The sequence below is a fragment of the Gallus gallus genome, chromosome 19 (assembly GCF_016699485.2).
Source record: "Gallus gallus isolate bGalGal1 chromosome 19, bGalGal1.mat.broiler.GRCg7b, whole genome shotgun sequence".
In the NCBI taxonomy this organism is placed as follows: Eukaryota; Metazoa; Chordata; class Aves; order Galliformes; family Phasianidae; genus Gallus; species Gallus gallus.
Genome location: NC_052550.1, coordinates 3,654,511 through 3,671,017, shown reverse-complemented (window position 1 = coordinate 3,671,017; position 16,507 = coordinate 3,654,511). Strand labels below are relative to the sequence as shown.

Here is a 16,507-nt window from a genome sequence, read left to right as displayed (position 1 = left end):
CTTTTTAGTCATGTACAAGAACTGTAAACTCAGCTATGGAGGAAACTGAGTCAGATTAACATTCTGTTTTCTCATCCTATGAAGTCACCTACTTTAAGCAGAATCCAAGCTGAATGTGAAGCTCTTAAATACGTCCAAATACATTATTATTCCTTTTGGTTTCACTACAAACTAAGATATTGCTACAGTACTTCCTCTAGCTCTCTTAGAAAAACAGAGATACTGTTTATTTCTTTACAGTTGAGCAAACTCGCTTGGCTTCTGGCCTGTCAGTTTGGGCAAAGCCCTCACACTTCTGCATCTCTAGCCTATTGCTAGACTTATCATAAGGCAAAAAAGGCCCAGAAGAGTTGTTAAACCAGTTTTCATGCTTTCATTCAAGTATGTACTCAGTGTATTTTACACTTAAGTAGAACTTACTGTTTGCACTGGAGAAGCTGACTGAATACGGGTTCATTTCTGACCACAATTGACATGTGTAATGGGGTCCTGCAATTGGAGCAAAGTACACTTCCATCAGCAAGTGAGGCACTTAAGATTTTGTCCACACTTATCAACATACCCCAGTAGATTGATGGGGCTAACTATCACCTGTGCTTTCCAGGGAAGGGCTCATGTACATCTTGAGAAAGAGCAAGCTGCCTTTTTAGAGGATATGGTTCTACTTGATTTAGGAGTAAGCAACTCTTTACATTAGCATAAGAGAAAACCTTAAAGGAAAGAGCACAAAAGCCTAGCCAAATTGAGCACCTAATACATCCTGAAGCTTCTACACCATTCTATTTACACATTTGCCACACCAACTTAACCTCTAAGGCAGTTTAGACACCCCATACATCAGGCAAATACACTGAAAATGTTGGCTTTTTGAGATAATTTCAGTTTTGCTGACAGAGCTTCAAAGAAGCAGCTTTTTTAGGAATGCTGTCATCTTACTTCACTTGGTTTATTGTTCAATGACCCAATAAAGGCAAACAACTGTTAGCCAACTGTTCCAGAAGTCAATTCACCCCCAGCTTCCTATAGGGAAATCGATCATGACAGTATACTATCCAACCTGAAACATCTTTCTGCTTTGAGTGCTACCTGCAGGTCTCAAACTGAAGTAATGACTTTACCTTTCCTGCTTCCACTGTTATCTTTGCTTTGCTGAGACATGGGAAGGTTCCCAGTGGACTGTATCTGAATAATCACTACAGTATTATCTATTAAACTGTTATCAGACTTGACTCCATCCAGTATTTACCTTCCTTTGCTGTCTTGCATATTTGGATTGGCTCCTGCCTGTAGGAGAGATTCTGCTATCTGTGCCATCTCTGCCATGACATCAGGTGAATGCTTCTTAGGGCTGTATGATGACACAAGGTGCAGAGGAGTCTCCTGGTCTCCCAGCGTAGCAGCATTCACACGGGCACCGTTCTTAATGAGAAAGTTTGCAGCAAATTTATCTCCTGTCATGGAAAAATAAGGTTAATTATGGATACAATGGAAATTGTACGTTTTATGGAAATCAAGAAAAACAGATGCATGTTCCTTCCTTCTATATCATACAATGATACCAGTAGAATGGTCTGCTCTTAGAATGCCTTACCATTGGTAACTTCAGGACCACCTGTCTGCAAAGCCAGGATTAAGATATTTTGTAACAACCTCTTTCCTTTGCGTTTTGCCCTGAGGTTACAGGAGACTCAAGCTCACACACCAATTCACTTGGTAGGGCAATACTGAGTTTGCTGGAGTCTGTATCAAGATAAATCCATTGCTACTTTAATGTCCAGCTGAGCAAGTTGAAGGCTAAATGTATTTTTTGAATGAACCTTACTTTCCAGGACAGTCAGAAGAATGCTGCTGAAGTTGGTCACTATCTGTCCAGTACTGCTACACAAACAAGCAGTAACACAGCCTTTGCTCTTAAAAGTGTAAACCCCATTACATATGAAGCAATGGCTCCAACAGTCAGGACTCCTCACACACGACAGTCCCAGAAATCTCTCCTCAGAGCTTCTCAGAAGTCAGAACTTAGGCCCACTTCTGTGCACTAGGACTTGGGCTTAAAACAAGATGCAGAGAATGCCTTGAGCATATTATTAGCTTCCCTTGTTCCAAACACTTGCTTGAAGACATCTACTCACAAGTTACTCATCCTGACAGCAAGAGCAGATAAAGAAACCTGTTGGCCTGAAAAAGCAATATGTACTGCTGTATCATCTCCAGCACTAAAAAATGAAACTCCATTCACCTCACCACCAAATTTCCTTATCTGACATTCCCCCACTCTTCAGTGATCAGAAGTAAGAATCACATGGCAAGTTCAGAAGATTTGCCTTAGCTCCTTTTCCAGAGCATGACTGTTATCTGTGATCAACTTACTGAAGCTTTGTTACTGAAAAACAGCTGTTCATTCTCAGAGCTCTAGCTTAGAGTAAAAGCAGACATTAGAAATGGAACAGATACTTGTATGTGTGAAGAACAGTCTGCTGTAAATTTGTCAGTGCTTTACTGTGCTGCAGCCACAACATTGACCTATGTGTAGACATCCTGCTACTGAAGCTTCATTCACAGGATCTGACACCAGCAACCATTTAGTTATATAAGAGACTAAAGAAAGAAATCATGAGCTGCACTGAGCTCGCAAAACCCCAATTACTTCAAGTAGCAAGCTCTTTCAGACTCTTAGAAAGAGATTTATGCTTTTAATTATTTGTAGCACCACAACATCTGTGAGGTCCAGTCACCAGTAGGGTTCCCGTTGTGCTTGGCTTTCTAAGACAGATAGAGCTGCCAAAGACATCCCTGTAGTCAGCCAGCAGCATGGGGTGCTTGCTACAGATTTTTACCAGACTTTGGCCATAAGCCATGATGCTGCTTCTCCAAAGCCTTCAGAGCACGGTGGCCATAGCAATGTAGTCCTATTGTGCTCCAGTTCTAAGACGCATTTTCTACTCTAGTGTGAAGAACAGCTTAACGTAACCACATAGTTGTACTCAGGATCCACTGATAACCATCCTACTATCTGCTGGAACTTTGTAGATATTTAGATGGGCGTAGCATCTCCTTCTGCTCCACATCTTTTTCCAGGTAGTTTTTCCTTCACTTGGACTTCTGTCCAGCAGGGAAGATCCTTACTATTAACTATGATCAGTAAGAAGCAGACGCAACATTCAAAACAGATCTAGAAGGCTTAAACTTGATTTTTTACCTAGGTTGTCCATGCTTGATGAGACCGTACATCAAAAAGACACTGCAGATTGCCACAGTAGAATACTACCCTATGTTTCTTCCTTCAGCAGAACATGCTTTACTGGATTGCTTCTTGATGTCATATGGTTTATTTCATCAGTGTGTTAGTTTTTTGGTTTCAACAAAAACAGATAGGACAACGTTTATCTGTGACTACAGCTTTCTAACTACGATTGTCAAATATGGAATGAGACGTATTTGTCATTTCTCATCTATTCCTGGAATAGATCTTCGAATATACACTTCACACTACAACAGCTGCAAGTTAGAGGCTTTGTATCCTGTTTTCTTACCTCTTTGGATGGCTTTATGTAACAGACTCCAGCCTCTCTTGTCTGCCCTATCTACATCAGCCTTGTAGTTGACCAGCGTAGTTGCAATACTCTCCAGTCTTTGAGAGAGGGCTAAATCCAAAGCAAGGTCTCCATTCTGATCCAATTCATTGAGCTTCCCAGGAAGCTATAACACAAATGTAGTCAGTTGACTTCAGTTACAAAGCTACAACAACAGCTCAAGGTAACATTTCAACAGCCAATTCCAGCTACCATAATGGCAGACCTTTACCTCTAACGCTAAATGCTTGTGATGCATTTAGGTAAGCACATCTTACACAGGAATGGCCACAAAGTAGCAAAGTTTACCAAGCAATGCGTTTTATTTAAAACATCTTACATGCAACAGACTGTCATAAATCACTTCTTAATTATGTCTTCAGGGAGCATTTATCACTCAATGACTATTATAGACATAAAAGCAGCTGTAGCAATAAACATGCAAACACGGAGAATTAGTGACAAAAATAGACAGTGTTCAGACTAGCTGTTAGAAACTAGTTATTTAAAACATGACATTTTAGAAGACAGTAAGTTAGTCTCACTATACCTGTGAATCCATTTCAATAAGATACAAGAAGACTACATCTTCTCTCTCAACTTTAATAGCTTTATGCAAAGGATATTCTGTCTTTGACTTGAACATTTTATACAACAACTGAGCACTCATGCTACTGAAGTCTTCTTTCCGCAAGTCATCCTAGAATAACACAAAAGCAGAGGGTAAGCAATACTTTTGTTTTGTTTATAAGCAACGCATTGTATAATGTTATTATCAGGTTCACAACGCAAGCTCAGTTAATAGCTCTGTTTTGATAACATGCATGACATTACAACAAGCAGGAACAATCCAAGATAGCCTGTTAAGGCTACGAAGAAACACTGAGGAAATCTTACATTTTAGTTTCAAGATCTGTTACAGTGAGGTGTTTTCCATCCCTGTTGTCTACAGGCAGAGAAAACAAGCAGTTTACCATTCACTGCAGTAGATAAACACCTAGTTCCTAAACTATCTCTCTATCTAGACTTAAATCACACATCAGTAATAAGCCTTTTGTAAAAACAAAACCACCCTACTGAAGAATGACATCTCCACAGAAGCTTTGTACCTGAATGAAGCTACACTAAACATCAGAAGACCACCTTTGGTTTGAGTTAATGCATACTTGACTAAACAGGAAAAACCTCATCTTCAGGCAGAGCAGTGTCAAAAGTTACCAGCCAGAAGCTAAAGAAAGAGTTATAGTGGCTGACTTGCAGGTTCAGATACAGGTCTGCATAGCATATCCTAGATAAAGAAAACCTAAATCCTCATGCACCAGTCTGCTGTTGATAAGAAGACTTATTTTTAGGACTAAGACTTTACACAATCAATCAAGATTTCCTCAGAATACCAGAGCAAGTGAAACTTCCAAGTCAGCCACAAGATCACTTGCTGCTCCCCCCACTAGAGGAGGTAAAGTCTTCTCTGGCTTGGCTCTTACTTACAAGGATTATTTTTAGAAGTAAAAACAAGGCTGGGATTCGTGACCCTGTCTAGACAGACACCAACTATGGACGAACCTCTGAACAACTCAGTCAGTATTTTATAATACAACTCTCTTGCCTATTAGAACCTCTTTGGTTTGTGCCATGTTTAGGAAACTAAGGGACTTTTCATAGCAAAGCATTTTCAATGAACAGAACAAGTCCTGAGGCTACAAGCTATTTCCCCACCGCCCCATCAACACATTCACACTGAGACTGAAATGAACATAATCTCTAGAAACAATCTTGGAGGAAGAGCCATTTAACACACATTGTTTCAAACAATTACCATTTAATATTGTATAAAATACTCTGTAGTGTACTGCCAAAAGCAGCATGTAATAAACGTAACTGAAAAAGAGGAGGAAGGGAAAAGTTATTGCTGCATCAAACCCCTTCACTCACATATAACAATGACGCCTTGCAAAACAAGCAAAGGTGAGGATAACAGGCTGCCTTGGTCACCAAAAGGTACCAGAAATCCATGAAATCCCCATCCCAACTGGGGTGCTTGAATGGTAGCATACAAAGATATACTCCTGAGGTTAGGCAGTAAAGTTCCACAGCTTACATTTCTATGCTTATCAATATTTTTCCTCTTGCTTCCTTCTACGAGTACTTACCCAGTGACTAGCAATTATTTCTGCACAATAATTCAGAAGAGTGCTAGCATTCAGCTCCTCAGCAGTCTGGTAGAAACGAATGCAGTTCCTGACATTAACTAGTGACATAACTCCTTTTTCACATCTGTCAAAATGGAAAAAAAAGCCATTCAGTAAGCAGCCCCTCAAGCTGTTACAGGGCTCTATATACTCATCTCTTGGGTGCCAGTAGAAAGAGGCCTGGCATAAATGTACTTTAACTACAAGCTCTGTAAGACAGCTCCTGCAAGAGTAGGCTCCTATTTAGGTAGGAGCCTGTCTAAACTGAGTTCCCATAACAACAATACACTGAAGGAACCTGCCAGTGAAGATATCATAGCTCTCCCAACTGAACAAGCTGTGGTTCCTAAACACCTTCCCTACTTCCTACGTACTACAGCATCACACAAGCAGCCTCTGCACTGAAGCTAGAAACTGGCATGCCAAATACAGCTATTTGTTTTGTGAACGGAAAAGTTTTAATAGTAGGTCCATCAAATTATCTTCATAGTTTGAAGGTAGTCGTTGAGTTTGTAGGAAGAAAACTCAAGTACCTCAAAATGAACTTTAAGGTTAAGTATTCTAGTGATTCCAATCTAGGCTGCACCTGAAGAAAAGCACTGATAGATGTTTTCAAATACATTTACAAATTACTAGTATCATACTGTACTGGAGCTTTCTCCCTATCACCACACTACTGTGACCAGGCAATAGCTGAGGACTACTTAGATACTAAAGCCTGAAGACATTTTTAGCACTGGCCCAACAGATGTCAAATACTTGGTTAGAAGCACCAATACCAGTTTAGTTTGCTTCATGGAGAGACAATTAAATATTAGATTAAGCAAAGATGCCAAGCACTGCTGCAGCCTCAGACGCCTCCTGGACAAAAGATTATCATTATCTTCACCTTTAACCAAATTCAAAGCTTCAGTGTTGCACAAAACCTGAAGTGGTTTCATTTTGCACACACAGCCTTTTTGCTAAGTGGGTAAGAGCACTCATACTTTCAATACAAGCCATCCCCTTCTAGAATTATATAAATCAGCACAAGAATAATGAGGAACTGTTGGAGTGCCACGAAGATCATCAGAGGCTGGAGCACCTCTCTTATGAAGAAAGGTTGAGAGAGTTGGGCTTGTTCAGTCTGGGGAAGAAAAGACTCTGGGGAGACCTCACTGCAACTTTCCAGTACTTGAACAGAGCTTATGAACAGGAGGGAGAGCAACTTTTTACAGTCTGATAGTGACAGGACAAGGAGAAACAGCTTTAAACTAAAAGAGGAGAGATGCAGTTTAGATGTTAGGGGAAATTATTTACTCAGAGGGCAGTGAGACACTGGCATTGCTGCCCAGAGAGCTGTGGGGTGCCCCATCCTTGGAGGCACGGAAGGCCAGGCTGGATGGGGCTCTGTGCAATCTGATCTGGTGCCTGATTTAGTGGTTGGCAACCCTGCCCACAGCAGGGGGCCAGAAATGGATGATCTTTAAGGCCCCTTTCAACCCAAGCCATTCTGCTTCATCCTGTACACTGCTTGTCATTGACTCTTCCTAGCATTTTACAGTTCTTCTCTTACAGCTCTCCAGAGCTTGTTATTAATATGTTGCTCTCCACTTTCCCTCATTGCCAAATTAGGGTTATTTGGCTGGAAGAAGAACTGGAAAGTAAACATTAGAGCTGTGAGGAGAAACAGCTACAGCGTAACTATAGCATAAAGCTCCTTTTCCTGTGATCAGCTGACTGTCATGCTGCATTATGGAAAACCTCAAGTCTTTGAAAGAAACCAAAGCTGTATCCAACTGCTAGCAGCTGTCAACCTATTTCTATTCAAACAAAGTTAAAGAGTTCAAGAATAATGACTGCATTTACCAAGACTCACCTTTCCCTAAGCAGCTGGAGCTGAAATTTATTAGCTAGTTTCATGAGCTCTGTCAAAAAGATATCATCTTCTCTTAGCTCAAGTTCATCTGTGTAGATCCAGCGCAGCATTGCCATGGTTACCTCTGGGTCAGCATCTGGTACAGGGAGCAACAGGGATTAATAAAATACTTAAAGAACAATCACCTATTCAAGCAGTTTTGATTCCTCTGACTGTTAAAGTCACAGCTACCAGGAAGAACGTCTCATTGAAACTGTAGTGCTTTAGCTTGCTACAGCACCAGAACAAAGAGACAAGACCAGACAGAAGTTAAAGCTAACAGCAGGGCTGGCACCAAGCAGTAAAATCCTTCTTCCATTGGACAGTGAGAATGCTACAGGGCTCCCTGCAGCATCTCCCACCTGCTGTATGAACATCGCGTGGAGGGACAAGAAATGTCCCTCTGAAGTCTTTGCTGCTCTATGGCCAAATCCACACTGACATTTATGTCCCCAAATCCCCTTTCCACTGTAAGAATCCTCCCCCTTGTTTTACAGCTGTCTGTATTATGAACTGCTGCACTTCAATATGGTTGCTTACATCTTAGTAATAAGATAATAGTTATATAATAGTAGTAATAATAACAATAATAGTAACGTAGTAATAAGTAATAGTGCTGGGCATCATTTCTAAGGAAGGGGGAAACTAATTGAATAAATGGCTAGACTTCAGGAGTTTTTAAATACTGATTCCAAGCCTACATGTTTTTAAACACAGCAGGAACCTCTTTTCCCTGGAAAAGAGAAACACAGATGCAAACCCAACAGCCAAAAACTTGGCCACTTCGTCAGAAGTACTGCAGCAACCACCCTGCTTCCAAGCACATACAGATGAGGATTACTACGTAACATGAGATCAGATCAACTGCAAAAAAACCTAAAACCAACCACAAAAACCCCACTATTTAGTAAAGCAACATTAGCTCCTTAAACGGTTGGCTTTTTATTTTTTTCTTTTAAATAGAAGATGAACATATTTGAGGCACTGAAATACCCATCCTGAAACACCTTTACACTGCTGGACGAGCTTGTTAGCAGAACACCAGACAAAGCACACAGACCATCTCGTCAGGAACAAGAGGTTTCAGCAAGGCAAGCACCTTTGGCCTACCTGAAGTAATCAGGGAAGTCTACTTGAACTGTAATATCAGCTCTGTCTTGGCAGAGAAAAGGGTACATTTTCTACCTCCAAACAGGAGAATGTATGCTTAGCTCTTGTAGACTGCAGAATGAACATAAGAGGTCTGAAAGCACTGAGTTTTAAATGCTGCCTGTACTTTGAAATCAGGATTTAAGCAATCTTAACTTGAGAGTTCTTTTAGAAAGGACTTCTTTAGAAAACCTGGCGTAGTTTTTGAGGAACAGTTTGTAGCTTGTTGCAACTACTTGATAACCTAATCCCTGTGCTATGTATCAAAGTTTTCTTGCTTCTTTTCATTTGTTCTATGTAGTCAACAATATTAAGTATAATTCTGTTATAGGAAGTGTCTGCATTGCTAAACATGCAAGACCACACAACTACATTTGAGATTCTCAGATCAGCAAGAATGCAGAGCTAGAAATGCAATGACTACCACTTAAAGACTTGCAACAAAGCCACCATCAGCATAGCAGCTCTTTGGGAGTAAATCACTCAATTTAAAGACTCCTTGGCCTCTGTTCTATTGCAGCTGCAGAAAGAACCTGAAATCCTTTGTCAGCAAAGCCTGCCACAAGCTGTCTCACAAGCTGGCTTGCCGTGACTTGCTTCTCAGCATTTAGGACTCAAGACAAGATTTAGCGCAGGAAGTGAAGTTTGATGTTCAACATGCAAGCCTGCAAACCTGCTTAACTTCATACCCATTTTTATTGCTCACAAATTAATTGTGCAAAACTCCTCTATACTGTTAAGTACAGAAAATCTGTCAAGATGCTCAGCCTGCAGAAAGTCTGCTCAGTGTGAGCACATGCAAGAAACAGTGACAGTAGAATAAAACATCTTGTACAAGACGGTCTTTCAGAACACATCATTTCTCTCAGCCTATTCTGTAAAGGTATCAAAACACCAAAGCACATCACTTCTGCAAGAGATGAAAATTGGTACTCATTTCCTTCACACACACTGTTGACAAGAAGCAAGGTATTTCCATTACACGCTCCAGAGAAATTATGCACACTACCTCAAAAAAGCCCTGTCCTTAGAAAGGAAAAAGTCAAGCTCCTCCATATAGATTTGCTTTTCATTATGTTTAGTTGATTCTAGAAAAGACAAACAGGCCACCATTCTCAACCCCTGTTCATTAAAGAGAAAGAAGGTAAGTTATTGATTTAACTAGCACTAGCATCAAGTTCACAAGCCTGCCTCCCTGTTTCAAACAAAGCTTCATTATAAATTGATTTAACATCACTTTTTGCAGACAGTTGTAGACCAACCAAAAAGTACAAGGGCAACCTTTTTCCAGCAGACTCTTTCATCAGCCACCCTAAAGACAACTGAAGCATCACATATCACTAAGCCGTAACTGACCTGACAGATCCAGCTCCTCTGTTGAGGCAAGGTTGGCCAGACTCCAAGCATCACTGCGTGCTGCTAAGACGAATTTGTGAGCACTGATATGCTTGTCCCGAACTTTTATCTTCAGATCACTGATAAGAAGGGAAAAAAGCATAGATATGTATAAAGCAGGCTTTCCCAGTGCTTGGATATGAACAGATTCAGCATCTCCATAGAATCCATCCCTGTGTCCACATTTAGGTTCAGCTTGTTTGAGATATCAAAACACATTTGGTTAAATGCAGCATTGTGACAAATAACCCAATTTTTATTTTTTGTATGTAGAAATACAATGAATGAGTCATTAAAGGTTAACTGCTTCACAGTAAACTACTAAGGAACTACTGTAGAAGACTAGAAAAGCCAGCAATCCTGCAGTTAAATATTTAGGTTGCAATGGCCACAGTAGTACAGTCAGCTAAGCACCAAAGTTTGCAGGCAAGACCAGCAACAGAACAAATGATGTTTGACAGTAGTCTTGAGGACAAGGAACACACCAAGAATCCCCAGTTCCTAGGAGAGCAGCTGTCAAGAACACTTTAATTCCACTGACCCCTTTAAGAACAGGTTATCCTTTGTAGCTAGCAAGTACATGCTCTGTTTATTTTCAAGTTCTATAGCTTCTAAATGCTCTGATTGCACAGCTTCATCTTCCAGGTAACATTCTAAATCAAAACACCACTGTGAAGCGAAGTACAAAGCAGAGATCTTAAAGCTCATATTGTGACTTGCATTCTTTTTCAATTACTATTCTACACCCTTATTTCTGACCAGGATTTTAGATTTAAAGAAACAATCCAACTCTGACAAACGCTATCTAACAAACATCATATTTTACCAGCACGCTATTGTGTCTTTCAAGCCCATTAAGTCAAAGCTTTCTGTCATCTCCCCCTCCTCAAAGAGAAGTTTCTTACCTATACTGCTCCTGCTGATAGAGTTCAGCTACAATGGCAAGAAGTCTGCTGATGAAAGTGTCGCTGGCATTGTCTTGGTTAGCCTGGGCAGCCAGAAGATTGCATCTCCTCTCTGTATCAGCCAGTTTCTTCTGCAGCTTCACATACTCCTGGCGGAGAAGCATCAGGTGCTTTTCCAGCTTGGCCACCTCCTCTGCAGAGGCACACAGCGTTACTCAAGGCTGAAACATTGCACATCTTCATTTGGCATCTCAGTGTAACTCGCCCCACAAGTGCTGCACACATTTTTACCAGGCGTCTTTCCAGCAAACCTCTTCCATGCTACTTGAGCATCACATCCCCATACTGAACACTTCATATCATTGCTAGCTGTAAGCACATTTGGCAGGGGGGAGAAATCACCAGAACACAATGATAAAAGCTACTCACAACCAAAGTTCCCAAATCCTACCCAACATAAGCTTTCCACAGCCATGCAAGTCCACGACTGCGTCATTTACAGAGGAGTGGAGGACAAAGTCCCTCAGCAGCAGTTAGCAATTAGCTCAGTTCAGTTGTGATGCTGACTGCCTTCACAGCAGATGCACTGAGCACAGTGAGCATTCCAGCAGTTGCTGACAGTCCCATATCTACCCCAGAGTGCCCAACCTACCTGCACAAACTGCACACTGCAGTCAATGCGGATCACTGATTATTACCCGCCCACAAGAACCCACACCAATAAGACAAATTTCTAAGTAAAATCTACATCCAAAGTCAATCCTGCAACAGGAAGGGGGCAGGGAGGAGAAATTTGGACAGCAACCAATGATTTTCACTGGGAAAGTTATTACGAGATTCCTCCCTGCTACAAAGGAATTCACTGTTCAACAAGTTTTCCTCAAATATTTACTAAATGTAAGACCCTACTACAAACAACGAGGAACTGAGCTCTATGACCAGTGTTTTCTTTCTGCTTCTGGAGCAAAGATCAACAGCATGGCTGGCCTTGGCTGTGCTCCAGCCGTCCCCGGCAGAGCATCCTCCTCCTGCTCAGCTGCAGATGAAAGCCTCATTTAGCCTTTCTTCTGCGGGCTGCTGTAGCAAATACTCCCTCAGAAGTCTTTTAACTAAACTCTAATGGATAAACAGGAGGTAATTTACCCTGTTTTACTCTTCAGTTAACACTACTTAAGCAAGTTCAGCAGTGTACTTCCTTGAAAAGCCATTTATTTAGCTTCCTCCTTTAACAGCTAATCAATCTCACCTCCTCTGGGATACTTATTGTGTTGAAGTACACCACAACCCCAGAACTGCTAGCAATAGCACAGCAGCCCTCAAAGGAGCCTGAAGCTCTGCTCAGTTCCATCTATTGAAGACAGCACAGCTCCAGTGTTCCCAGAACTAGCAGGGCATTTCTCTGGATCAACTGCTGAGTGATTCACAAGGAAGCTGCCCAGGGCAGCACAAAGCAAACCCTACTGCTACAATGGGGAAAACAACACCTGATACAAGCCAAAAGCCCTCACTGAAAGATACTTTCAAAGAACTGTTGCAGAAACTTGTGCAGGAGCACTGCTGTTCGTACACTGAAATTCTCAGGTGCCATACCAACCCTAGAGCTAGAAACAAGAAACTGCCTGCTGTGCCTCACAGCATATGTAATCTTAGATAATAACTACATCTTCAAGGCAAACAACGAGAGCGAGAACATGGGAATAAAGAATCAGCACCAGAAAGTAACTCCCCAAATCCTCTCATAGGCTGGCTCACTGTCTGCACAGTGCAGAACTACCTTAAAGTTTCCCAGTGTATTGCTCATTTAAGGAGTTAACATTGCACTGTCACTTTGAAAGGACAACACACTCACACAGAAGTATCATCTCTGTTTAAGCCAACGGCACCACAACTCCAGCTTTGCTATTTACAGTCCTCAAATCTCAGGGGAAGTCAGCACTTACAATCAGTGTAAAATGACCACTGGATCTCAAGGCTGACAAGTCCTTTTACAGAGTATCTATTACTGCTAGCATAAAGCTGGAATATTCATCTACCCATGTTCTGAGTATAAATGTACATACCTATTTGTGCAGTAACTGCATATTAATGAAGAACCTTCCATCAAGACACTGAGGAGACAGCTTTACTTGCAAGGAGGGCTCTGGCTAAACATGAATCCACTTGCACCTACAAATAGTACGCCTGGGTTTGGTGTGCACAGAGCAACTCCTGAGCTCAAACTCTATACCTACAGATAACAGATGGCTAGACAAGAAAACAACAGCAGTGTTTGTTAACAGATTCCTGGCAGATGCACTAACACCTCACTAACTGGCAGAAGTGTAAGGCCCTTATCAAGGATTTCAAAGATGACTTCACAAGAGACCAGTGCCCTTTTCTCATGCAATGTAGCAGAAGGAAGTCTAAAGAACAAACATGACAGCTGAACCAGAGAGATAAGAAGGGAGGCAAGTGGCAACTGAAGGAGCAGATAGCATGTACCAAAAACTAGAGGGAGGGTCTAGTGGAACCCACTGCATTTTCTACCCCACCCTTCAAGAGCAGTCACAACAGTATGGATAAACTATTCTTCACTTTCCAACTGTGTTCAAGAGGAACAGTGCATTTTTCTGTAATATCTCCTTCCCTAGAGTAAGGTCCTTCATATCCACTGCTCCACTCTGCCCCCTCCTCCTCACAGCTGTTCAGATTACTGCTCCTTGATCCTCCTCAATTTTGTCCTCTTACAGTCTCTACTGTGACAACCATTCCACAAATACTTCTGTACTTCTGGCTGCTCTAAACTCAAGCATTAATCTATCTCACACCTGCATGTCCCCCCCTATCCTCTGGTATTAGCAGCACACATCTCTTACAAAGACACAAAAGCAAGCTTTGCACTTGTCTTTGTGAGGTTTGAACAAATCTAATTCAGGACTTATGCAGAGAGGCATCACTTCCACAAGAAAAAGCAGTTGGTTTCTCATCAGCTAGCCACAATTCGACAAGCTCCCTTCATTAATAAGCTTTCATCTCTCAGCTTATTACACAGTATCATCTCAAAACTGTTAAAAAAAATAGTGAAGATGAATACTTTATCTGAAGGGACAAAACAAATCCCTCCCATCCAGGTCCCATAAGAAACTGAGCAGGAAGAGCTTCAACTCCACCTTGTTACCCACTGGCTCACTCAGAGGTTGTACGCTTTCTTCTGCCAAAAGATGAGAGAACTGTTTCAATTAGGGAAGATGTATGGATGCCTGAAACAGGATTTGTTCCAACCACAGCACTGCTTGGCAGTACAGAATCTTGAACTAGATCCTCAAGGGTCCTGGCGCAGGACTTTCATCACTTACAGACATCTCTGACATTTACTACCCATCAGAGGTGGGTCAGCTCAGCACAGAACAGTGTTGTTACAATGTGTGCACCGAAGTTAAAACGTTGTTGTAAGGATTTACTACACAAGCCTGACTGCAGCATCTTCTCAGCTGATGCACACCAGATCTGAACGTGCTACATCATAGTTAATCCTTAACAAATGGTTCGGAAATTCTATCACTGCCTGAGAGCTGGAGTTTGGGAGCTGAAGGCGGTGCTGTAAGGCTGGAAGTTAGAGCTTCTGCTGTGCCTGTAATTTGGGCCATTTCAGCACAGCTTGCCGATTCAATTTCCTCCAGGGAGGAAAAGAGGAAGCTTCTGTTTTACAGGAACAGCACTGTAGAGATCCAAGCAGTTTGCAAATCACATTACCTCTGCTTAAGTTTTAGAAGGCTATAATTGAGAGCCTCTAAGCCACACGAGTGCGGTTCAGGGATCCTGCAGGTGCAGCACAAATGTGCCAGAAGGGTCCCAGCAGCGCAGTGCTGGAGCTGCAGCACGGCCCCTCAGCGCTCCCCAGCCCTGCCCCGTCGGCACCGAGCTCTCCCCCACACAGCCCCGCCGAGCTCCCGGGGCTGCACCTCCCCACAGACCCCTGCACCGGACAGGCCCGCGCAGGCCTTCCCAAACCCCAGCGCCCACACCCCCGCCATTTCACATTCACCTCAGGGGCAGACAGGCAGCCCGCCCTATGCTACCCCACCCCGCTCCACCCCACTCCACCCGCAGCGGGCAGAGTACCGCAGAGTCAGCCCCGCACAGGGACTGCCCCCGGCCCCCCACGAGCGCTGAAGCCACCCAGCCAGCAGCGCTGCCGCTGCGCCCGGCGACCGCGGCCCCGCCCGATCGCTCGCCCGGGCTCCCCCCCTTACCTTCCGCCATGTTGGGTCCGGCGCCTCGACTCTCGCGAGAGCCACCGCCCGCGCCGCCTAGCCGAGCTGAACGCGGCGTTCTCGCGAGAGCAGCGCTGCACCTCCCGCTTCGGCCTCCGCCCGCTCTCGGCGGCAGCTCTGGGCGCGCCGGGTTCAGCCCGCGCCGCTCTATGGCGGCGGCTCCGCCCTCAGGCAGGGAGCGAGCTCTGCCCCGCCCCGCGGCCTGCCCGTCAGGGCCGCTTCGTTTGCCTGACACAACAGCAATTTAGCCCTAAATAGCAGCTTTCACATAAATATTTTAACGCAGTACCTACGGTATTGTTTTCAATCCCATAACTTCCTCATCGCTTCACCATTAAGTGGCCTCTGAAAAGTTGCTCTGCCTCCCACCACGTCCTCCCCATCGAAACAAGATGGAGAGCCTCCGTTTGTGTCTATACACCGATGGTGAAACCTGCCCCATCTCCTTCCTCACAGCTCAGTGACAAACGTGTTCAACATTGGCAGGCAGCTCCTGCACAGCACTGTTGGGTGCTAAGCCCTGCACCTGCTGCTGTGGTTGGAAAGGACAGGCTACATGAACCACACCAGACACAAGATCTTGGTACATGTGAAAATGCTGTACAACACCAGTTTACTTCATTGTTCAACAAGTGTTTTGGTACCACTTGCACGTGCTGTGTCTCTTCAATCATTTTCTTACCTTGAAGTCAGTCAGAAATTGCTAGTGCTATCATTCAGCATCATAGCCGGGTCCCCTCAATCGCAGCATGGAAGGGACCTTAAAAATCATTGAGTTCTATTATGTATGGGGCAGAAACAAAAAGCCAACAGTGACCTCAGGAATACCGAATAGGCCCCTTCTGTGCCTGACAGAAGCCACCTGCAAGCTGCATGCTTGGCACCATCATCTTACCTGCCTGATTGAGCATCAGCAACACCTGCATGTTTTGGAATCAGGGCTGCATGGAATCACAAACCATCTTGGTAGGCCAAACAGGTGTTCTCTTGTATTCAAATGATTTACAAAAAGCAGAGCAAATAGTTTTGTGCAGTGACAAGGTCTTCCACGTAACTGTTTTAAGACCAATACTTCCACACCTGCACTGTAAGGAACAAACAAGCAGCTCTCCTTAGGGAGCAAATAAAAATGGAAGCGTTGGACTGT

The 16,507-nt window shown here is 43.2% G+C and overlaps 1 protein-coding gene across 2 annotated transcripts in view; it reads right to left on the bottom strand.

Annotated features, from left to right (window-relative positions):
• Positions 1 to 15,373, bottom strand: part of ANKFY1 (ankyrin repeat and FYVE domain containing 1) — a 31,813-nt gene extending 16,440 nt beyond the window's left edge. Inside the window, exons 1-9 of one of the 2 annotated variants that reach the window (XM_415742.8) lie at positions 15,340 to 15,373; positions 11,108 to 11,300; positions 10,164 to 10,282; positions 7,620 to 7,755; positions 5,723 to 5,846; positions 4,123 to 4,272; positions 3,534 to 3,699; positions 1,247 to 1,451; positions 421 to 489 (exon numbers count right to left, since the gene is read on the bottom strand). In XM_415742.8, coding sequence (XP_415742.5) covers positions 421 to 489; positions 1,247 to 1,451; positions 3,534 to 3,699; positions 4,123 to 4,272; positions 5,723 to 5,846; positions 7,620 to 7,755; positions 10,164 to 10,282; positions 11,108 to 11,300; positions 15,340 to 15,349 — 1,172 coding nt within the window. In that variant the 5' untranslated portion in view covers positions 15,350 to 15,373. Of the gene's footprint in view, positions 1 to 420; positions 490 to 1,246; positions 1,452 to 3,533; positions 3,700 to 4,122; positions 4,273 to 4,469; positions 4,519 to 5,722; positions 5,847 to 7,619; positions 7,756 to 10,163; positions 10,283 to 11,107; positions 11,301 to 15,339 lie in introns of those variants that run through there. The other variant, XM_040650584.2, reaches the window with a different exon arrangement.
• Positions 15,374 to 16,507: the final 1,134 nt, after the last annotated feature.